The sequence below is a fragment of the Pipistrellus kuhlii genome, unplaced genomic scaffold (genome assembly GCF_014108245.1).
Source record: "Pipistrellus kuhlii isolate mPipKuh1 unplaced genomic scaffold, mPipKuh1.p scaffold_m20_p_20, whole genome shotgun sequence".
NCBI lineage: Eukaryota > Metazoa > Chordata > Mammalia > Chiroptera > Vespertilionidae > Pipistrellus > Pipistrellus kuhlii.
Genome location: NW_023425516.1, coordinates 17277542 through 17301096, shown reverse-complemented (window position 1 = coordinate 17301096; position 23555 = coordinate 17277542). Strand labels below are relative to the sequence as shown.

Sequence of the window (23555 nt, the reverse complement as noted above, 5' to 3'; positions counted from 1 at the left end):
GCCGAATCGGGTTTGGCTCAGTGGATAGAGCATCAGCCTGCGGACTGAAAGGTCCCAGGTTCGATTCCGGTCAAGGGCATGTATCTTGGTTGCAGGCAAGAGGCAGCTGATCAATGATTCTCTCTCATCGATGTTTCTAACTTTCTATCCCTCTCTCTTCCTCTTTGTAAAAAAATCAATAAAATGTATATATTTTTAAAAAAGGATCAATGCTGCCTACTTGGTGGGCCCACCCGGGGGACGTCCCAGAGGAAAGTGCCAAATTCCACCGTGGTTGACCCACGAAGAGGGCACGTTTCCACTCTCAGCCCCCATAGGCCAGTGGTCAGCAAACTCATCCGTCCACAGAGTCAAGTATCGACAGCACAACCATTGAAATTCCTTCGGAGAGCCACATTTTTCAAACTTCAACTTCTTCTAACGCCACTTCTTCAACACAGACCCGCCCAGGCCGTGAAGAGCCACACTCCAGGGGCCAGAGAGCCGCATATGGCTCGCGAGCTGCAGTTTGCGGACCGTGGCCCTAGGCGGATGGGAGAGGGCAATGAATGCTGGTCAAAACTGAGCACGACCGGGGAAATGACTGCTCAGAGGAGGAGGAGAAGGAGGCGGGAGAGCAGAACCGAGGAGGGATCAGAGTCTCTCCTCCGAGTCAGCGGAATGAGTGTCTCATCCACAGGGCACAACGAGAAACGGCCTGTACACACACCCAACCGTAACACCCACACAGCACACAGCTCGCCTGCGGGCGGCCCCGGTGTGAGACCCCCTGACACATACGCTGTATTTTATGCGATGCGTCTCCATGTGTATCAGAGCCAATGTAACCGGCACGTCGAACACCTTGGAAGAGGTGTGTTAAGCCCTAGCCGGTTTGGCTCAGTGGATAGAGCGTCGGTCTGCGGACTGGAAGGTCCCAGGTTCGATTCCGGTCAAGGGCATGTACTCTGTTTGTGGGCACATCCCCAGTGGGGGTGGGGGGGTGAAGGAGGCAGCACATTGATATTTCTCTCTTTTCGTTGTTTCCGACTCTCTATCCCTCTCCTTTCTTATCTGTAAAAAAAAAAATCAATAAAATAGATATATATTTTTTAAAAACACATGTATTTTATTGATTTTTTTTTCAGAGAAGAAGAGAGAGAGATAGAGAGTTAGAAACATCGATGAAAGAGAATCATGGATCAGCTGCCTCTTGCACATCCCCTACTGGGGATCTGCCCGCAACCAAGGTACGTGCCCTTGACCGGAATTGAACCCAGGACCCTTCAGTCTGCAGGCCGACGCTCTATCCACTGAGCTAAACTGGTTTCGGCTAATATATATATATATATATATATATATATATATATATATATATATTTTTTTTTTTTTTTTTTTTTTTTTTTAAGATGTGTGTTAAGTTTTAAGAAATGAGTCCCACGAGGTTCTATCAACACAAGGGAATATTGTTCAGCCAGGACAGGAATGGGATCCTGATACACCTCACAGCATGGATGTGCCTTGGGGCGTTATGAAAAGTGCGGGAAGTCAGTCACAGAAAGCCACCTCGTATATAAATGCCCGGAAAAACCCACAGAGACAGAAAGTAGATCAGTGGCTACCAAGGACTGGCATAATTAGAGGAAATGAGGAAATTACGGCTAATGGGTGCAGAATTTCTTTTTGTGGTCGCAGAAGTGTTCTCAAACTGATTGTGATGAAGGTTGCGGAACTCAGTGAATCTGCTAAAAAAAAAAAAAAAAAAACCACAGAATTGCTGAAACCGGTTTGGCTCAGTGGATAGAGCGTCAGCCTGCGAACTGAAAGGTCCCAGGTTCGATTCCGGTCAAGGGCATGTATCTTGGTTGTGGGCACATCCCCAGTAGGGGGTGTGCAGGAGGCAGCTGATCGATGACTCTATCTCATCGATGTTTCTAACTCTCTATCCCTCTCTCTTCCTCTCTGTAAAAAAAATCAATAAAATATATTTTTTGAAAAAAACAAACCACTGAAGTGTACACTTTCCTAAAAGTGTACAGTTCTTTTATGGAAGTGTAACTGACACTCGGCATTATGTTAATTTCGGGTGTACCTCGTCGTAATGATTCTGGGTTGGTAAACGCTGTGAAATGATCGTGGTCCCCAAGGCCGGCCCCCGAGGAGGACGCACAGGGACTGACGCCCCATTTTACAGATGAGGAAACTGAGGATGGGTGAGGTTGTATCCCTACCCATGAGCACAGAGCTGGTAAAGGGCGGTGTCACTCACCCGCCCCCATGGACGTCACCAACGCCACCCTCACTTCTGAAAACCGGGCCCCTTCCTCTCCCTGGCAAGCCCGGGTCCCCACGGGCGTCTGGATGACGTCCTAGTTTACAGACTCTCCTCCCAGGTGTGGCTGCGCCTCCCGAAGCCGCTGCTGCAGCCAGGAGAGGAGGAGGAAGGCGCCCAGTGAGCTCATCTTACAGGGGCCACCCCCCGCCCGCCCGCTGGGTCCCAGCGGCTTTCTCTTGGACACCGCCCAGGCCTCGGCGGAGACGGGAAGCATTCCCGAGGGATAGAGATCGGGCCTGGCTTGCGGGCGCCCACGGTGCTTGGTGTGGGGCCGAACGACCCGACCAGCATTCCCGGGCTGAGCGAGCCCCGACTCTGAAATACCTGCTCGGAGAAGGTAACCGGGGTCCTCCCAACCTCACGTCCAACTCCCCCGGTTGTAAAGGACCGCACTCCCAGAAAGGGGCTCACCATCACGCAAAGCAAGAAAGAGCACGCATCCGTGTAAAACGCTCGTGAGAAGCGAGCATGCACTGCGTGCGGGGCACCTCTCCGAGCGTGTCACGGACGGGAACGCAGGCAACCCCGTTTCACAGACGAGAAACTGAGGCTCGGAGAGGGGAAGGGACCTGCCCAAGGGCACACGGCTAGGAGGTTCCAGAGCCAGGATCTGAGTCCAAGCCCCCTGAGGACAAAGCCCGCATCCGAACCCCCAAGTTGCACCGCTGGCACCCCCCGATCCCGCGCCTGGCATGACGGACAGGTCTAAAAGCCACACTCCAAAGTATCAGCGCCGGTGATCTGTAATACGGGTTCGTAAGAGCTTTACCGCCCCCTTTATATGTACCTGGGATTTCTAAATGCTGGGCCATGAAAATGCGTTGTCATGTGAATGTATTGTAATCAAGGGAGAACAGAATTATGAATTAGGAAAGTGAAATGAACCACCATGTGCCAGGCACGCGGGTGACAGGCGAGTAAAGCAGCGGGGCCCGCCACGGTACCAGACCCTCACTGTACTCCGGAGGGATGAGCGCACACAGTGGGGGCTTTATCCAGCACCGCCACGCCCTTCACCCCGACGTTCACCGTTCACCGTGTGACCTCGCTGAGAGCGCCCGGCCGGGCTGAAGGGCAGGCGCCAGCACCCCCGTTCCACGAACGCGGGCACCGAGGCAAGAAGGGAGAAGACGGAGGCGGGACGTGACCCCGGGGCTGTGCAGTGTCGAACCCCGAACCCAGGCAGTGACCTTGGTGGCGGGCAGCTGCCGAGGGCCACGGGAGAGCCACCTTCCTGGGGGGTGACTCAGGCCTCAGAACAGGAACTGGGTGACACCCAGAGAGTCCCTGGGGACACCCGGCTGGCTGACCCCGAGGAAAGCCAGGGCGGATGGCTCACACTTGCTCTGCTGGGTCAGCCAGTAGGCTGGGCATTCCAGAAATTCCTCCAAAGCTTCTTGCTGCCTCCACCCGCTCTCTCCCCCCTCCCCACCCCTTCCTTTTCATGATCTGAAAGAAAGAGAGACAAGGGGGCTGGGATTGAGCATCTGGATAAGGACCACACTTAGAAGCACTGTCACTTCCGCTCCGGAGCTCCATGGAGTAACCAGTATCTCGCCCCCGGGAAGGTGGTCTGCTGGTGGCCGGGCTCATCTCAGTCCTGAGAGTGGCAAGGGAAGGGGTCAACGTGCCCCCCACCCCAGTGCCCTCTCCCCCCACCCCACCACAGCCTTGGGCATGCTGCTCTGTAACCACCCACCCATCTAACTCTCCAGGAGGGCAGGAGCTGTGTCCCAGGCAGCTCTGACACCAGGGCCCTGGCTCTGGTACACAGGAGGTGCTTAATAAATAACAACAATGACAATGATCAACGAACCCGAGAGAGAGAGAGAAGTCACACTGCATGGGAAGCTCCGAGGAGAGAGAGTACTCCAGGGAGAGTGGGGAGAAGTGATCGGGGAGAGTGATCAGGTTGAGTCATTACAGGGAGGTCTAGGTTTGCAGGGAGCAGACCTGAGTTCAAATCCAGCCTCCACTACTTTTTTAAAAATATATATTTTATTGATTTTTTTACAGAGACGAAGGGAGAGAGATAAGAGAGCCAGAAACATCAATGAAAGAGAAACATCGATCAGCTGCCTCCTGCACACCCCCTAATGGGGATGTGCCCGAAACCAAGGTACATGCCCTTGACCGGAATCGAACCTGGGACCCTTGAGTCCTCAGGCCGACTCTAGCCACTGAGCCAAACAGGTTTCGGCTCCGCTACTTCTTATCTCAAACTGAGTGACACAAGGAGGGCTTTCTGTCTCTGAGCCTCAGTTTGCTTATCTGTAGAGGGGGTTAGTAATACCAACTCTGAGGACAGACAAGATGTATACGCAATACCTCCCTGGCAAAGGACCTGGCACCCAGTAGGCCCTTGGAGAAAGGTGGTTTTCTAGGTCCCACCTTTCAAACGGCTAATTCTGATTCTTCCCAGAAGGGGCAGCGGGAACAAGAGGCTGTGGGATCTACTCATCCATCCAGTTCTTCGGGCCCAGAGAGAGGAAGGGCTTACGCAAGGACACACAGCAGAGAAGCTGGTACTGGCACTCGGTATCAGAACCGTCCCAATGCCCCCTGGGCTCTCCCCGTGACCCAGGAGCCCTCCCCAGGCCACGCAGAGCGCCTGGCCTGCAGGTGTCACTTCCAGGATCAAAGAGGAGAGGTTCCCAGTGCCGGGCCCTAAAACGAAAGGGAGAGTCACACTTGGCCAGCTTCCTAGGCCAAAGGGCCCCTGGAGTTCCCCGACCAAGTCACTCCCCGGCCCGGCCCAGGGCACTGGGCGGGGCTGGGCAGGCACAGTGCCCATGGAGGCCCAGGCAGGCGGGGCGGCTGCGTGAGTTCACGGGGCGACCTTGGTGTGTACCCAATGGGCCTGCTGGCTGGCCTCCTCCTGCTGGGAGGTCCCCCACACTCCAAGTTTCCTTCCCCGGGTCAGGGGATAAACAGGATGGCCCCCAGAAAGGGCTTTCATCACTGAGGAAGCCAAACAAGAAGGAGAAGAACCACCACAGTTGACGGGGAGCCGCAGCCCTGACCTGGAGCCTCGGAAAAGACAGCGGTGCCCCCGCAGGCAGGACTCAGCTCAGAGGCGCTGGGGCTCCCCGCCTGCCACTCGCCGGTGAGCTGGACAACGCCTTTCACCTCTCGGGGCCTCGGTTTCCTCATCTGTAAAGTGGGAACAACACTAGCACCTTTCTTTATAGGATGAAGAAAGAGCTGAAGCTGGTTTGGTTCAGGGTATAGAGCGTCAGTCTGCGGACTGGAAGGTCCCAGGTTCGATTCCAGTCAAGGGCATGTACCTTGGTTGCGGGCACATCCCCAGTAGGGAGTGTGCAAGAGGCAGCTGATCGATGTTTCCTAACTTTTTATCCCTTTCTCTTCCTCTCTTAAAAAATAAATAAAATATAAAATAAAATAAAAAGAAAGGACCTGATAAAATGAACAAAGTCATGGATCAGAGGAACTGGAATATAAGAAGCAGTCTGCCAAGGCAAATGACTATTCCTGCCACTATTTCTGCTGGTACTGCAAGCAAGAAAGATTGATAGTGTCATGTATAAAGCAATTCTTTGGTATGACTTACACCTTCTTTTTCTTTTTTTAAACACCAGCTGATCTTTTTACGGGAAAGGGCTCCAGGAGTTTCACGGACAGCTAATGTACCTAATCCCACAATGACCCCACAGGGGAAAAATCTTAGCATCTTCTTCCTATAGATGGGGACTGAGGCTCAGCGAGGCAAAGTCGCACAGCAATGATGTGGTGGAGATGGGACGGAACCCTAGGATAGTCCAGCCCTGCCCTGCTTCACCGCTGGGGAGAGGGAGTCAGGGCACAGGGGCTGCCGCCAGGCTGCACAGATCCACATTCCCCCCTCCCAGTAGCGGCCTTGGGCATGCAGCTCCCTCTCTGAGCCTCAGTTTTCCCATCTGTAAAATGGGGACACGAGAATCAAGTAAAACACTGATGTGCACAGTACCGAGGACAGAATGGATACTCTCTGCTTATTGTTCTTATTCTACAGTGAAGAACAGTTAGTGCTCTCAGAAGCCAGGCCCCAGCCGAGGGAGGGAAGGCTGCCACAGTCCTGCCCTTCAAGCTTCTGAAAGGCACAGGGGCCGGGACAGGAGCCACGGCGACACACAGAAGTCGAAGGCTGTCCCCTGTCGCCCGCTAGGACACCTTGGCCCGTCTGAGACTCACTTCACAGACAAAGAGATGCGAGGCGAGGCGAAGCGGCATGCCCAGGGTCACACAGGAATGCCACACCTGTGCCACTCCGAACTCTCAAACCTCCTGACCCAGCTTCCTTCAGAAGCCACCCGGACATCCAGCAGAACCCCATTTCCCCCAAACGGCACAGGGTTCGCCACGTAATAAGCTGGTGCCCAGTGAACGAATGAATGGGGTGAGAGGACCAGGTAATCAGGGACCCAGTTACAGGCCCTCCGGTCACAGCAGAAGAGGAAAGAACCTGCTCTAAAAGCATCTGCCTCCTGGCCCGGCCAGGTAGCTCAGTGGTTAGAGCGCAGAGCATCGACCGGATATGCCAAGGTTGCTGCCGGTTTGATCCCCGGTCAGGGCACACGTACAAAGAATCAACCAGAGAATGCATAAATAACTCCCTCCCTCTCTCTCTTTCTCTAAATTCAATAAATAAAAAGTAAAATAAAAAAATAAAAACATCTGCCTCCTCACTCCTTCCTCCAAGGCCCTGATGTCTCCCAGAACGAGAAGCAACTTCCAGGGCTCTCACAGTCTAGGAACAGTAATAGTAATACTGACACAACTAGGTAATATCCATTCATTAGCAGGTACGACATATTGACTCCTTTAATGTGCATCAACTCCACGAGGCAGGCACTACTGTTACTCTCACTGTACAGAAGAGGAAACTGAGGCACCGAGAGGCTTCCTGCCCAGGCCAAGGTCACACAGCTGGAAAGTAGGAAAGCAGTGGAGCTGGGATTTGAACCCAGGCAGTCTGGATCTGGGTCCCCAGTAACATCCACAAGAGTTCTTGGGTAATGTCTAATTCTGCAACACTGCCCAATTTTGCAGAATTCCTCATTCCACCCCCAACCAGGACCCACTCAGCTCCACAACCGCAGGCACGGTTTATTGATCATCTTTCATGCCGAGTCCTTCCCGCTAATGACACAAGCACCCTGTATCCGCCTTACAAACGGGCAACCTCACTGAGGCTGAGAGAGGCCATGAGACTGGTGGAAGGTCACATGACCCCTGAGGGCGGAGCTGGAGGTCACATGACCCCTGGGGGCGGAGCTGGGATCTGGACCCAGGTCTGTCTCCTGTGCAGCCTCCCCTGGCCTCACCGCGAGCTCCCTCCCACTCCACCGGCTACAGGTGCCACGGCCTGAGGAACCATAAGCCACAGCCAGAGCACAAGTCGTCATGGAGACGACCATCCCTCCCCTTCACATCTCATGTCACAGGCACGAAGCACCACTTTACCCGCTAACAAGCAGCTCTGTCAAGACAGAATGCGTTATTCCCATTTTCCAGATGAGGAAAACTGAGGCTCAGAGAGGCGAACTGCCTATTCCAGGTCATAAACTCAAACCAGCTCTTCTTACCCTTACCCTGTCCCCATGTGTCCCACACGAGTCACGAGCCACGACTCCCACCACCACTCCGGGCAGACCCTCCTCCCCGGCATGGACCCACGCGGCCCCGTCGGAAACATGACCTTGGCAGGCTGTATCAACAGCTCGGAAAATTCATCCTGACACCCCCTCTCTGCCTCCCCGATGTCGGACACGGCTACGTGACTCGCTTTGGCCGACAGAAGGAGGTCAGAAGAGACACCTTCCCAGTTCCAAGCGGAGGCCTTCCGAGGCACCGCAGGTTCCCGCTGGGCGCCCTGGCCGGCTGCTGCCTGCCAGCCTGGGTATCAAGATGTAGATACACGGGGCAGACACGGACCCAGAGGCTGGAGTCCAGCCTGCCGGCCAAGCCCGGCCACCACTGGCAGACCCACAACCATGGCACCGATGCTGGCTATTAAAGGCCGCTGCAATTTGGGGGAATGTTTGTTAGGCACCGTTACCATAGAAAAACCTGACTAATACAAGGACCGCGTACCTCCAGAAGGAAGCGTGTGGACTTGTGTAGACATGGGCAAATAATACCTTCCAAGACACAGTCCCCAGCCAGTTGGATTCAAAACAAAGAGCCACAAAACCTGCTGCCTGGAGGAACTGTAGCCTTCCATACAGCCACGCCAGGGGCTGTATCCGATGGCCACTGATAAGACACAGCCGGCCACTGCGCGCGCTCGCTGCAATGTACAAACGGGGTGCCTCTCTCTCCCCTCTCTCTCTCCTCTCTCTCTCTCTCTTTCTCTCTCTCTCACACACAGCCTTGGTCGGAGTGAGGAAAGTACCACCACTCTGGAGGGAGGGAAACTGGGCAGGCTAGATCACCATTCTAAACGGGCTTTATCCCAGCCTGGGAGAAAGTTCCCCATCCTGAAGCCTGCCCTCCGATCGACCGACCGCAGTGAGTGTGCAGAGGCGTGGACAGGGAAGTTGATTGCAGTGCTGCAGAGTCACAGCGAAAAAAACAACTCAATGTCAGCCAACGGGGGATCTGTCCGCGCCCAACAACAGCACCTTCGCCGCTCAGCTCTCCAAACGGGTGGGCTTAAGCCAACACGTTCGGAAAAGGGGAGCGTGCCCAGATCTATTTTTAACTTAAGTGCGAAATGTATTGTCTTGTGGCTGCTGTGAAAGGGCTATGTCTGCATATGCTGATTCATTTGTTTATTCCAGGGCAGTGATTAACTGGAGGAAACCGGAGTGAATGGAGGCAGAGACGGCGTTTCTGCCTTCCGGGAGGGTAAAGGCTAGAGGAGGAAGAGGCGGGAATACCAAGTCCGCTAAGACCGCCACAAACAACAAGGGTCCTAACAGCAATGCACACGGCTCAGGCATGAACCTGGGCATGTGCTACGTATGACTAGGAATCAAACCAGGACCTCTGGTTCATAGGTCAATGCTCAACCACTGAGTCACACTGACTGGGCAATAAATAATATTTTTAAAAGAGCTTAAGCCAGGCCCTGGCCAGGTCCCCTGGTTGGTTAGAGCGACATCCTGAGAAGCCATGATTGCAGGTTCGATGCCGGGTCAGAGCACATACAAGAATCAACCAATGAATGCATGAGAAAGTGGAACAACAAATCAATGTTCCTCTCTCTCTCTTTCTCTCAATTTAATCAATGAAAAGCAGCTGTCCTGTTATATGCTGTACCCACAGTCTCTCCAATCCTCCCGGACAACCATCCTCTTATCTTCCTCTCGATCTCAAACCTGCTGAAGCTTTCCCGTTTGGGTGTTTAGGGAGGAGCAGGGGCGTGTAAAGAGAATCTTAGCGGCACATGGTCTAACTTACATTCATTCAACACGCCCTTCGTTCCGGATATACCAATCAATACGAGATTCTCCAAATGATCTGTGCCCCTGCCTGTGCTGCTCCTTCTGCCTGGACTGTTCATTCTCCCCTCCTTGCCTCCTCCGCAAAAACTCAGCTGAAGTGTCACCTGTGGTCACCCCCTCACCTCACACCCCCACACACATCCCGCCTGAAACACAGCCTAAGGCCAGACTGTATTCATAATCACGCCCATTGCTCAGTGAGCACAGCAGTGCAGGCACTGCCCAGCATTTCCAGGCACTGGTTCACTGAAGTCACACAGCAAGCCTATCTTGAGCCCATTTTACCGATGAGGAAGCTGAGTCTCAAAACAAGTACCTTGCCCAGGACCACAGCCAGGAAGGGGCAGGGCCAAGATTTGGCTCCAAACCTCCCTGGTTGGCTCCCTCCTTTCCATCCCTGCTTTCTCCAGAAAGCTCCCGAGTTTATCCCTGTTTCCCCTCCCAGGCCCTAACACAGACCTCTTCTTCCCACAGCAAGCTCTCCAATAACTAAACCCTGGACCCCTCTCCCCACTTCCAACCCTCATCCTGAAAGCATCAGCCCCTCCTCCCATTATCACAACTGCCCCTTCTAAACAATTGCTTCTTTTCACAAAGGCTTTACCCCTCCATTAAGGATTCCCGCTGCCAGTGAAGTACTTGTTGAATGGATGAATGATGAATGAATGAATGAATGAATGAACATTTAAAATATTCTGCAGGGGCTCTTTTTCTCAGTGGGTCAGAGATGAAACAGGTGATGCTGACAGGGGAGAAATGCTCAGGGCCAGACAGTGGGATCCTCTATTCTCTTGCCAAGGTCAGCCCTGAGCAAAAGCCAGCCCCCAGGACCTCCAAGGGGAATGAGGCCCTTCCAGCCTCAGAATCTGGGGTGCGGGCTGCACCCCCATCAAGAACCAGCACAGCTGCCTCACAGGACTGGAGGGCAAGCTGATTACTCCACAGCCAGGACAGATCCTACATTGCCCTGGGCCACAGCATAGTGACTGCCACATAGTAGGTGCCACACACACACACACACACACACACACACACACACACGACGAAATGAGGTGGCTCATGTGCCCAACTGAAGCATGCCCAGACCCTGTATTGAAACCCGGCTCTCCTCTCGGGTAACTGCACCCTTTGTCGAGCATGTAAAGCCTTAAAAAAAAACACCTTTAGGGATTCCCCCCGAAAGCACAGCTCCTTCAGGACCTGTCCCCGGGGCAAGAGGCCTGTGTCTGGGGCTGAATGTACGTTTGTCCTGGAGCCTGCATGGACCAGCAAAGGGAAAGCTGGGCCCAGGGAGAAGCCTTGTCCAAAGGCCCTGGTTACTGATTAGCCAAACCCAGAGCTTCTCACTGCAAGGCCTGGAGGAGGGTGGAGGGTGGGTGGGGTGTGGGGTGTGGGGTGTGAGGTGGGGTGGGGAGGGTGAGGTGGTGGGGAGTTAAAGGCAATCAGCCCCTTAGGAAGAAAGACCAAGCTAAACATCTCTCTGACCCTGCAGTTTACAAAGGCAACAAGCTGGCTTCCTGGGGCCCTCCCTCGGACACTGTGGAGGAAGCACAGGGGGTGGATGTGGGAGAGGAGGGGTCACAAACCAGGGCCCGCTAGGATCTGTCCCATGCCTATCATACCCACTAGTCTTCCTCCCAGCCAGAGACCAGGGAGGGTGGTGATCCCCACCCTCACCTGGTATTTTGCTCAGAGGAGAGGCCTGGACTCAGAGAGGTTAAGAGTTTTGCCCAAGGTCACAAAGAAGCTGCAAAGAAAAAGCTCCGTCTTTGTGCAACAGGTCCAAGCCCTCTCTCCGAAGGGAATGGCTGCTGCCTGCTAGAGAAACTTGTCCAGCGGCAAGCAGCTTGGGCCACCTATGGCGGAGATCGCCCGCCCCGCTCCGGGGCTCAGAGCAGGGTTCCAGGGCGGGGCGCCCCGGCTGGAGGGGAGTGTGTGTGTGTGTGTGTGTGTGTGTGTGTGTGTGTGTGTGTGTGTGTGCGTGTGTGTGTGTGTGCCAGGAGGGTGTGGAAAGGTCAGGCTTGGGTGGGGGTCAATGCGCCACTTCCCTTCCCCAGGGCCCCGCCTGCAGCCCCTGGCGCCGCCGCCGGAGGGGTGGGGACGGACGGGATCCGCCAGGGAGCTCCAGAGCCTGAGCCCTAAACCGATCGGGGTGCCTCAGCCCTGGGGAGGCGTTAGGAGCGGAGCGCAGGCCGGGCGGGGAGGGCGCGTCCACAGCCAGGGCGCGCGATCTCTCCTCGGCCCCCGCTGCCCGCAGAATCCCTTTGCCCGGAGCTCCGCGTCGCTCGGCACCCCGTTCCCCAGCGTCCACCTCCTGGTCTCCAACCCGCACCGACGTCCATATCTGAGCAGCTCCAGGCTGGGTACCCCGGATCTGCAGCGATCCCCCAGCTCCCGACCACCGACTTCCTCTTGGACCAGCGTGGGGGGTGAGGGGGGGCGGAGCGGGGTAAGGGGGGGGAAATACTAGATTCTAGTCTCCAATCACCGTTCGCCGTCACCCCCAGGCTGGAACCGAGTGGAGCCCCAGGCCGCCGGCCCCCGACCCCTTCTGCGATCTACAACCGGGGGACGCGGGACCTGCCCGCGGGATCCACTCCCTGGTCTCGGGGAAACAGATCTCCACGGTCCCACATCGGGATCGCCCCCTCCCCGCAGACCCGGGGCGCCGGGGAGATCCCCTGGGTCTCCCCGCCGCTTCCCCCGGCCAACTTTGCCAACTTTTCTCCCGGGGCCTCAACCGATCAGAACTTAGTGGCCACCGCCGGCCGCAGCCTCCCCAGCCCCCTCGATGGCCCGGGACAGGGGGGCATTTCGGCCGGCCCCCACCCCACCCCCACACCCCCCCACCCCCGCGGCCGCCGCCGCGCAACCTACCCTGCAGCCGCCGTCAGCGCCGGCCCGCGGCGCGCCGCCACCTGCCCGCAGCCCCAGCACCTGCCTCCGCCGCCCGCGGCCCCGCGCAGCCTAGCCTGCTGGGGGCGGGGCTTGGGGCGGGGAAGCGCCCCCCGTCGCCATGGGAACCGCGGCGGGCGGGCGGCGCCTGCGCGGAGAGCCCCAGGGTGGGGCGTGACTTGCGGGACCCGCGCTGGCCGGCGGGCTCGGGGGCTGAGGACCGGCCGGCGGGTCAGAGGTCGCGAGTCCTCCCAGGACCCTCCTCCGGGAGACGCCCCAGGCCCGGAGGCCGGAACGTGCCGTGCCCGACCCGGAATATTGTTCACGGCCCCGGCTCCGTTCCCGGGGCGATTCCCCGCGTCCCCCCACAACGGACACTGACGCGCCCCCGAGAGCCTAACGCAGCCGGGACCTCAGGAGGCGCTGGAGAAAGGCTCGAACCACTGGAACCACTCGCCCGCCAGAGAGCGGGCGGGGTCTGCGCGGGTCACTGGCGCCCCCTGCTGGCGATCGTGGAGACTGCACCCAGGGCCGGGAGCCTGGCCTGAGTTCCCTATGCCTTCTCTGCCATTGTGTTGAAGTGGGGGCTGAGGAGTGAGGCGTCGTGGAGACAAGTTGAGAGAATCGGTGGAGGTCGCACTTGAATGGAAAATGCCGGTTTTGTTGTCCGTGACTCATTTCATTCCATAGATCTGTATTAAGCACCTGCTTGGGGGCATAGTGGTGAAGCAGCCTGCAAGTTCCAGGCACTGGTGGAGTTTACACACATTGTAAACAGTCACTGCTCAAATTTAATTGCGTTTGTGACACGTGTTTCTAGGGAAACATACGGAGCATGAGTAACCGAAGGTCCTAAAATCGCATGTACATTTAGGAAATCAGACAATAAGGTTAGAGGGGGGATGGGGGGGAGAACATCACTGTGTGGCCTCAGGAGAGCTCTCTGACCTCGTGTGTGTATGGTGTGTGTGTGAGGTGTGTGTGTGTGTGTGTGTAGAAAGGGAGCTCCTGTTACAGGAGGTACACACCACACTGTCTCGCTGAATCTGCACAACCATCCTTTTGGAGTTACGATCACCACCCCCCTTTTACAGCCTTGGTGAGCTGGAGGCTCCATGTCAGAATATTCTCCTTTATCATCGGGATGTCCTGAGCACAGTGATCAATGGGGCCCAATCAATGGCTTTTCAATACGACTTCCACTTCCCGGGAGAAGTGTGCGTGGCAGGAGTCAGAGGATGATCTGATAGGATACCTGCTGCCTCTCCTCTCTAACCTCGTGGGGACTTCCTATCTTTCCTGGCGAATCTCCTCACCAGCACATGCAACTTGGTCCCTCACCTTGGCATCTCCCCTCTATCCTAGAATTTAAGAATGGGAGAGAGGACAGCCTCCCTACTGACATTACCTGTGGAAACCCCAAACCCATGTGTGTCCCCAGCCCTGACCAGCTTTGCCACCGCATCTCTAATCCCCAAAAGAGCCCAGGCCCAGTGTCAACTCTTCTACCCCTGTCAAACTACAACTCCCAGAGGCCTCCTGGCCCCAGAAGAGGCGGGACTTCCTGGCAGCCCCACCTTAGCTGATTTCCCCCCTCATCCCTGTGTCCTCCCTCCCAGGCAGGAGGCTGCCAGCCAGCACACACCCAGAGATTATTCTCTGACCAAGGAGGTGTCAGGTTGTACATCGTTTCCAGAGCCAACACCCCACCCCCATTCCCAGTCCTGGCTTTTCTCTTCCTAATGATAGAGGACAGTGCCACCCAGGCACTTTCCCAGAACCCTTTCTCTGCCATCTTCCACCCCCTCTTCCGGGAAGTCTGTCCTGATTTGGCTGACTCTTCTCAGACTCTCTGGCAGTTCTGTCCAACAGCACCTGTGCAATGGCAGAGATGTTTTATGTCTGCGCTGTAACATTAGCCACAGATGACTGCCGAACATTTGATATGCGGCCAGTGTGACTGAGGAACTGAATTTTAAATTTCATTTAATTTTAATTAATTAAATCTAAATACGCATATGTGGCCCTGGCTCCCATATTGAACAGTAATCCACACACTCCTTGGCAAAGACCATGTTCATGGGTTTTGGCCAGCGTATATTTATCCACTTTGTTTCTCCTATAATTTACCTGCTTCTTGATAATGAAGCTTGGGCGGCAGATGGGGATGCTGGGGGACTGGGCCATAACTCAGACCAGGCCACTTTAGGCCGAGCTGCCCACGTGACTGCAGCGACTGGCCCAGGCCACCCAGGGTGGGAGGCAGGCAGAGACCGCACGGCGTCCAGTGCTGCTGGGAGCCGGGGAAGGGTGCAGCTGAGCACACCTGACGAGGTGCATCAGTCAAGCCTGATGCAGTGAGTAAACATCAGAACAGCTCGGGCTCACTCCCAAGCCCTTGAACAAATATTAATTGGGAGGGGAAAGAAATGTATAAATAAATGACTGAACGAGTGGGAAAAATCCCTGGCAATCACCTATTCCAAGTGTCCTCATTTTATAGGTGAAGAAACTGAGGCCGAGAGAGGCAGAGATGCCCTCACCAAGGTCACGCTGGTGCAGTGGCAGAGCTGGGACTTGAACCTCTGTCTCATGGTTCTGGTTCACTGAAGCCTCCAGTACTTTGTGCTCATTTGTCACCAGCATTTCCAGCATGACAGTGACACCTCTGGTTCTCGCCTGCCCGGCATCCATCCCCCAACCTCTGCCACCAGCACCTCACTTTTCCTCCTAGAAGCCACTGCACCCCCACTTTTACTCCATGTAGTTCCATGGGGGTGAATGAACCTCCTGACACCCCTGCCCGGCCCCCAGTCCCCAGCCCTCAACACCAATCCTAGGTGCGGGACCTAAGTCTGGCCATCAGAACATCCCATTATCCTGGCCACCGTGATTGGCTCCCAGGTGGGCATGTGACCCAAGTTTGTCCAATGAGAGTTCACCACAATATTTGCTGCAACTATGTGCAAAGGAGCTTTTTTTTTATTTTCCCTCTGGGGTTGCTAAGCCTCAGGTCAGCCTGGAGCCAGGAGAAGCCAACACTGTGAGGGAGAATGTGCCCTAGAGTGAAGCCTCTCCAGCAGAAAACAGCTGAGAGATGGAGAGTGAGGGAGGTCCCAAGCTGCTTGCTGGCAAGGCCTAAGGCTGCCCCACAGCATTTTCAGCGTGTAGCCTAATGCATTTCCCCTTTCTCCCCGAGCCAGCTGGAGATGCCTCTGCATCGCGTATGGCAGAAAACAAGACCAGCACCCTCTCTGCAAGTCTTATGCCAGATGCTGGGGTAGAGACACTCAGATGCAGTGCCCATAACTTTCAGGGCCTGCAGGGGGAGGTTCTCGGGACCCAGAGAAATACATAAATCTGTTCGCAGGACCGAATGACCAAGGCAGAAAGGCAGAGAGCACAGTGGCCTTCCGCCCTGAGGTTTAGGTGGGGATCGGCAATCCGTTCGTGCCTTCTCCACCCAGAAACACCACACCCTCGCCACACTTGGATTTGGGGCTGGCTTTTCCCTCTTTGCCCAGCCCGCCAGACAGCCCAGAGTGAAAGGCTGCTGACTAAAGGAAGTGGCAAGAAAGAAACACACACACACACACACACACACCCAGCTTATCACACACCTGGGCTTTGTGCACCGACCTGCGTGTTTCCCTCAGAGGCAAGGAGACTTCTTAGGAGGTCACAGGCTTAGTCTGACACCGGAGCTCAAGCAGCAGAGGCCACGGTAGAGGGGCTTGACGGTAGAAGCGCGGTGAGTCTGGAAGCAAGAGTGTTCTGAGGTCAGGAGGGAAATATTGCCCAGGGGCCATAATGGGGTTCAGGGGTCTGTGAGCCCCAGAAATTACATACACTATTGCGTGTGTGATGTGGTGTGTGTGTGTGTGTGTGTGTGTGTGTGTATGTACACAAGTCTGCACGGGGAATGCATCCGTCGTCGTAAATCCTATTTTCAAAGAAATCCCTCACATCTGAAAGGTGAAGTTGCTGGTGTGGGACTGGGCCATCCCTTTGGAGGTTGGTTAACTGCTGTTAACCAAGTACCACAGCCAGAGCGGCTTGTAAACAACACAAATCTAGTTGTCACAGTTCTGGAGGCTGGGAGGCGAGTCCAAGACGAGACGTAGGCAGACCTGGTGTCTGGGAGGAGCCTGCTTCCTGGTCCCTAACAAGGGGCCAGGGCGCTCTCTGAGGTCTCTTTTATAAGGCGCTAATCCCATAGGAGAGCATCCCCCTCATGGCCTCACCTCCTCCCGGAGGCCCACCTCCTATGCCATCACCTTGGCGGTTAGAATTTCAACATATGAATTGGGGAGGAGGGGGAGAAGCACCTAAAGATTCACCGAGTTGCAATGGGGAAACTGAGGCTCTGAGCCATTGCATTGCATAACGAGACCCAGCTCACACAGCCAACTTGTAACAGAGGCTGGAACAGAACCAGAAGTCCAGCTTCCTCGGCTGTGCCACTGGGAGGAGACAAAGGGTTAAAGTCCTCCCTGGTCCGACGTGCCCGTCTTCAGCCTGGACATCACGTGCCCCCGGCTGGTTCCGTGCCTGCGTGCCTGCCCCAAACATGGCCCTGCGCTGTCTCTCGGTGTGGGGCCAGCCTTTCGCTTCTGGTCATCGAAGGGCTGGTGAAAGGCACACCTCAAACTTCCCTTCGGCGTCATCACACTCAGATATCTGTCTGTCTCCTGACAGCCCTGCTTCCCCCATCTCAGTAATGGCAGCTCCCCTGTCCCAGGGGCCAAGGTCAAAAGCCCTGGGGGCATCGTTGCTGCCTCAAGGCCTCTCACACTCTAAGTCCACTCCGTCAGCAACTCCAGCTGGCTTGACCCTTGACCTTCAACAAAGATCTAGACTCCATCCACTCCTTGCCCCGCCCTCCTTCTCTGCCCCTCCACCCCATCCAGCAGTGTCCCTCACCTGACTGTCTGGAGCTGCCTCCTGACTGCCTCTCCCTTGTCCTCCCTTCCATCTGCTCTTCATCCAGCAGCAAGAGCCATCTTAAAACACAACACAGGTCATGTGACTCCTCGGCTCACGACCATTGGCAGACTCCCCAGCTCACTCAGAGATCTCCATGGCCAACAAGGCCCACCACTCACCCCTTCTCCTTTCCTCCCAGTCGCCTGGGCCTTTGCTTCCTCAAACACGCCAGGCACCTGCTCACCCCAGGGCCTTTGCACTGCTCCTCCCTCTGCCTGGAATACTCCTCCCCCACACGCCCACACGGCTGCCCCCCTCAGCTCTTGCTCAAAGGTCACCTTCGTTGAGGCTTCCATGCCCATGCCCCAGCACTCACCACCCCCCTTCTCTGCTCGTTTTCCTCTGGCACTTATTAACGCCTGGCCCTTTATTTGTTGGCTTGTTTCTTTCCTTACTGTCTTCCCAACGAACGTGTGGGCTCTGGGAGGGCAGTAATTTTGCTAAGTCCCCAGCACCTAGAACAGTTCCTGGGTGGGTGGGGGGAGGGTGGGGTGGATGGGTGGATGGAAGGACAGATGGGCCATATTTGTTCTATCCTGTTATCTGTCTGGCCCACAAAGCCGGAGCTCCTTGAGGGCAGGGACTTGGGTTCTGTTCACACTGTATCAGTGAGGGTCACACAGAGCTGGGCACATGTAAAAGGAATAAATGATGTACCCCTTCAGCTGGGAGGGATATGGAAGCCAGGATAAGAGAGGGACTTGGCTTGGGGACATAAGGCTCTAGCAGCTTCCTCTGAACTCCCAAGTCCCAGCTCTCCCGCGCTGGCCGACTAGGGCTCCCCCTGGACTGTCCAGGCTCCCAGTTTGATTTTTAATCTAATTCTTTAGTATCACTTTGGGCTTAGGGCCCAGAGTCAGGTGCCCAATGCCCAGGGTGAAAGTCGCTGGTCCACCACTTTGGCAGGTGTAAAATTAGCCTTTGCTTTGTCATCTGTAAAAAGGGAACCAAGACAACAGCGCTCCCCACCCAGCAGCCGTGCGGCTTCACTGAGACAAGATGCTCCACGTGGTTAGCAAGGGGCTGGTGGGAGCTCAGGAAGGCTGACCGCCACTGACAGTCAGGGCTGAGCGGAGGAGCAAAGGCCCGGCCCCTTGCAAGCGTCCCTTAGCTAGAGCCCCACTCAGGGGAGCCTGGCCGGATGTGGTTTGGGGTTATAATGCCTCATTTAGCTTTCTGGGCACCCGGACAGTCGGCGTGATTTTCCCAGGTGACATTGAGCACATTATCTGGAGAACAAAACTCCTTTCAAGGTCAGAAACGCCCGGAGAGCCACTGGGACGGCCAAAGAGGCAAAATCACGGGCCTCGGTCCGCCTGGGCTCCCCGGCTTCCTGGCTGGAATTACACCCCTTGGGATCCTGCCAAGCCCCACGGAGAGGCTGGTTTTGGTGGAGGAGGGAGAACAAATACATCTTCCCTCATTCAAAGGGCCACCTCTCGCTTGCTGGATAGCAGCCACGAGGTTATTCTAATCCTGGGAATAAAAAGTCTAGGCCACATTACCTCCACCTACCTACCTACCTACCTACCTGCCCAGGCTTCTCTCTCCTCCCCGCAGCAACACCCACGTGATTTCATCCCTTCTGACCTTCACAACAACCCCACCCCCGCTTTCCAGAGAGGTGAGGGGACATCCCCAAGGTCACAGCACTGGGAAGGGGAGTTCTACAATGCCGCCTGCTCGGGGATGGGACCCAATGCCACCTGCCCCTTGGGATTCCTAATCCGCTCCCACAGATGGGGAAACTGAGGCCCAGAGAAATGGGGCCACTTGCTCCAGTCACACAGCCGGGAAATGGCGGAGGGACTGGCTGGCATCCAAGCCCGGGGCTCCTGCCATGTGTAAAGTGCTGGCCAGGCTTAGCGTCCCCAAGTGAAAGCAAGGTTGAAGAGGACGGGCTCTGGGAAGTCTGTGTAGGTGCCCTTGGCTTGGCTGACAGCTCAGCTGCTTTTGACCTTGGGTGCCCTTGGGTAGGCTCAACCCTCTGGGTTGTTCTGGCCATCAGGGACGGCGCAGGCATACATACCACCTTCCTGCCTCCTCTATTATTGTGTAGACTTTATATGTACTCACCTTTTTATTTAAATAAATGTTAATTCTAAATAGTGATTCCTTTTGTGCCAAAAACAAAAACAAAGCCACCACTACAAAGACAAGGAAAATCCAGTTGTCCCCAGGTCCCCACTGGACTCCGCTGCCTGCTCAGGGCTCCGTCTTTGTGTGTGTGTGTGTGTGTGTGTGTGTGTGTGAGAGAGAGAGAGAGAGAGAGAGAGAGAGAGAGAGAGAGAGAGAGAGAGAGAGAGAGAGAGAGAGAAGAGAGGAGAGAGAGAGAGAGAGAGGGAGAGAGAGAGAGAGAGAGAGAGAGAGAGAGAGAGAGAGAGAGAGAGAGAGAGGAGAGAATGACAAATAAATGCCAAGACCCATCAGCGTCCACAGAGACTTAGTGTTACATGTAGAGAGGGACAGAAGGAGAACTAAGAACTAAACAATCCGGCATTTTATGACTGAGTGACACTGGAGGCTGGGTCCAGGAGCCACCAGAATATGTCCCCCAAGGACCACCCACCGGAGGCACGTGGCGTACACATTCCTTGTTTGGAAAGCTCTGCAGCAGGTTCTCTATGTACTGGAAGCACAAGGTTATGCCATAACCCTCTGTATTTGCGGATGTGTGTGTTGGAGGGGGCTCGGAGGAGGGTGTGAGGGAGGGGTGTCATGCTCACCCCTTCAGGGAGGGGTGGAGGGAATGCTATGGGGTGATTACTGGTTAGTGGTTGAAGGGGGGGGGGTCTCACCTCTCTCTCTCTCTGTCTCTCTCTGTCTCTCTCTCTCTCTCTCTCTCTCTCGGATCTAGCCAGGGGGACACAAACTTGGGGAAGAGGAGTGGTAGGGATTTGGCTGGGGGAAGAAGGGCTGTTTCTTTCTAGAAACCAGGGGCTTCTATTTCCAGCTCTCCCGATTTGCCAGGGGATCTTGGGCAAGTGACATACTCTCTCTGGGTATCCATGTGGTTTTTCTAAAATAATGCCATTTACTTAAACGAGAGATACCTGCATAATGATCAATATCAATTTTGCAAAAAGATCTCGGAACACAAAGATACACACTAGATAATTAAAACGGTCACTGGTGGGCAGGGGTTCGTGGGCAAGGTGGTTGCTAGAAACACAGCCTGTTTGTGTGACTTAGGAAAGGTGGCCCCACTGGGTAGATAGAAACAGTCCTTTTGGACAGAGCAAGGCTTGATGGGCAGAGAGAATGAATCGAAGAATGAATGAATGAATGAACGGATCTGAGGGGCCCTTGCAGGAAGCAGTGATGCCGACATGCAACGCACGGTGGGATTATCCAAAAGTCTAAGCACTAACATTTATTCTGAGACTTGGGGTCCCTACTTCCAGGACTTGTTGGGGAGAACCACTTCTCCACACCAGGGGTTGGCATCTCCTATTGCATCGTGAGGTTGAGGAGAGTCTGATGACCTAGTTTGGGGGTAGGGGCACCTTTGAAGGCCCCGTTCCTCTCCTTGCCCCACTGTCTCCACCTCTGACCTTGCTCGTTGACCCCCAGGTCACTGACTCGCCACGATGGTGGGCAGCGTGTGGGTCACTCTGGGACTCTCCCTGACCTGCACCTCTGCCCTCAGCCTCCTCTCCCCTGCCTGGTTCCAGACGCCCACCTTCTCCTTTGGCGTCCTCTCCTACTGCTCCTGGCCTTGGGGTGACCACTGGAATCAGAGCTGTGGGGTCTTCAGGTCCCTGGATGACATCCCGGACTTGTCCTGGAAGGTGAGTCCTCAGCTCATCCCTTCACTGGGACCTGGGGGTGGGGGAAGGAGGACTATCAAGGGTCGGGGAGTGAAACAAAGCCAAGTTCTGCACCTCCACCACGGCCCTGACCTGAGCCTCTGATTCTGCAGGGGTGGGGTGGGGTCTGGCTATTTGCATTTTAGCAAACACCCAGGATGATTCTAAAAGCAGCTGTCAGTCCTTATAGCTCCTCTGTACCAATTAAGACAATGGGCCCCCTTCTTCAGGACACTGCACTGCCATCTGCTGGAGAATTACTGAAATCAATATGCAAATCTAGGATCCCAGTGCTTCTGAGTGGTGCAGTGTGCAACTGGCAAACACCTACCTGGCCACCCTCTAGGCACTGCTAGGCTGGAAAACCACAGCCAAGGTGTTGGACATTTCTGTTATGAGGCACATTACCAAGTTCAACCACAGGGGCTGTGGGCAGGGCTCCCAGTCCAGTGCCCATAAGGAAAATTATACGGCTGTCAAAACCCGTCACTACAAAGATGATCCGCCTTACAGCGGGTAGGCAGGTGTGGTGGTTGCACATTTAGATCTTAATCCTGGATCTGCTACCCAATTAGCCGTGTGCCCTGAGGCAAATGACTCTACCTCCTTGGTCCTCAGTTTGCTAACGTGTAAAATGGGGGTAATAGCACAGACCCCTCGGAGTCTCCAGGACTCAGTAGCTGGTCAATATGCAGGGGAACATCCTCCTGCCCCCACCCAGTCAGACCCTCCCTCCTCTCTCCTCCTGACAGGTTTCAGCTGGGCTTCTCCTTGGAGGTTGGCTCCTGGTGGCCGTCCATGCAATTCTCCTCCTGTCCTGGGTGCTGGCCCCCAAAGAGCTGTGGCCAAGGAGGAGCAGTGGCAAAATGCAGGGGGTGCAGGCCGCTGCAGGTAAACCCACCGTCACATAGTAAGCAGTCCAGACAGGTTGTGGGATGGATGCTGAATGAAAGGGGAAAACATGTAAGCAGAGTCTGGCCTCCTGGGTCAAATCTCAGAGATAAGCCTTAGGAATGAGTGTAGATTCTTCCTGGTCCTTTAGCAAGGTTCACCTGATTCTCCTGCCCTGGGAGTGCCCAACCGTGAGGAGGTGTCCAGCCCATTTCCTTAGCAAGATCAGTGCCCACAATAGCACCTCTAACAATTCTGGTGAATGAACTGGTGAATGAATGAATGAGTGGGTGGATAAGTGGGTGGATGAATTGGTAAGTGGACAATGGATGTCTTAGTAGATGAATGGGTAGATTGCAATATGAATGGAAGATGGAGATGGATGGATGGATGGATAGATGGGAGGTGGGTAGGTGGCTAAGTGGGCAGGTGGCTAGATGTTTGGATGAGCGAATGGATAGGCAGACAGAGGGCTGGAGAGAATGAGTGAATGAGAATATGGTTGAATGGGTGGAAGAGGAGATGCACCAATGGGTACAAGGATAGTTGAGTGATGGGCGGATAAAAGGAAAGAAGAGTCATTGTATTAACTTTGCATGGTGACAGACTGTGACAGGCTTAATGTGGTGATCACATCGCAAGGTATATAAATGTCAAATCACCATTTGCTTCAGTTGTACAACTGAAACTACTATTATATTGAATGCCAACTATAATTTAATAAACATTTTTAAGGATAGACAGGCTGATAAATAAGTGAATGAAGGGACGAATGGGTGGATGGATGGACAGACGGACAGGTGGACAGGAAGGTGGATGAGTGAGGGCGTCCCAGGAGAGAAGGCTAGCCCAGAGCCCCTGACACACTGGCTTCCTTCCTTGCTTGTCTCCAGCCATCACCACCGTTATGGGCCTGCTGGCCTTCCCTCTCGGCCTGGCCTCCCCATTTGCCAAGGAGGCCTGCGGAGCCTCCTCTGTGTACCGCAGTGGACAGTGCCAGCTGGGCTGGGGCTACGTGACTGCCATCCTCAACGCAGTCCTGGTCAGCATCCTGCCCGTCATCAGGTGGCCCCGCACGACCAAAGTACAGGGGAGGACCGTCCACTTCTCCAGCGACACTGAGAAAATCATCCTTATGCCGGAAGTGAGCAAATAAAATGTTCTCAGGAGCAAAAAGAGCCCATTTTCTGTAAAATGCACCCCTCTGGACCT

General features: G+C 55.0%; 2 protein-coding genes across 7 annotated transcripts in view; one reads left to right on the top strand and one right to left on the bottom strand.

Moving 5' to 3' along the window:
• KIAA1671 (KIAA1671 ortholog) overlaps positions 1–12744 on the bottom strand; it is a 124186-nt gene extending 111442 nt beyond the window's left edge. For 4 of the 5 annotated variants that reach the window (XM_036448821.2, XM_036448818.2, XM_045585650.1 and 1 more), the window contains exon 1: positions 12640–12744. The gene's annotated coding sequence lies outside the window, so the exon portion shown is untranslated. The remainder of the gene's footprint in view (positions 1–12639) is intronic. The other variant, XM_036448819.2, reaches the window with a different exon arrangement.
• A 2070-nt stretch (positions 12745–14814) lies between these two features.
• LHFPL7 (LHFPL tetraspan subfamily member 7) lies at positions 14815–23519 on the top strand. 2 transcript variants are annotated; one of them, XM_036449727.2, is made up of 4 exons: positions 14815–16408; positions 21217–21434; positions 22205–22343; positions 23237–23519. In XM_036449727.2, exons 2-4 carry the CDS (start codon positions 21234–21236, stop codon positions 23497–23499), a joined length of 603 nt encoding a protein of 200 aa, XP_036305620.1. In that variant the 5' UTR covers positions 14815–16408; positions 21217–21233; the 3' UTR covers positions 23500–23519. The 2 variants fall into 2 exon arrangements, with proteins under 2 accessions (XP_036305620.1, XP_045441604.1); XM_045585648.1 differs by lacking the exon at positions 14815–16408 and adding an exon at positions 20447–21139.
• Positions 23520–23555: the final 36 nt, after the last annotated feature.

Bases quoted from the DNA above. Each gene is read 5' to 3' on its own strand.
- LHFPL7 (XM_036449727.2), top strand. From the start codon at position 21,234: ATGGTGGGCAGCGTGTGGGTCACTCTGGGACTCTCCCTGACCTGCACC. The intron at 21,435-22,204 runs GTGAGTCCTCAG...TCCTCCTGACAG, and splicing joins TCCCGGACTTGTCCTGGAAG to GTTTCAGCTGGGCTTCTCCT. The intron at 22,344-23,236 runs GTAAACCCACCG...GCTTGTCTCCAG, and splicing joins GGGGGTGCAGGCCGCTGCAG to CCATCACCACCGTTATGGGC.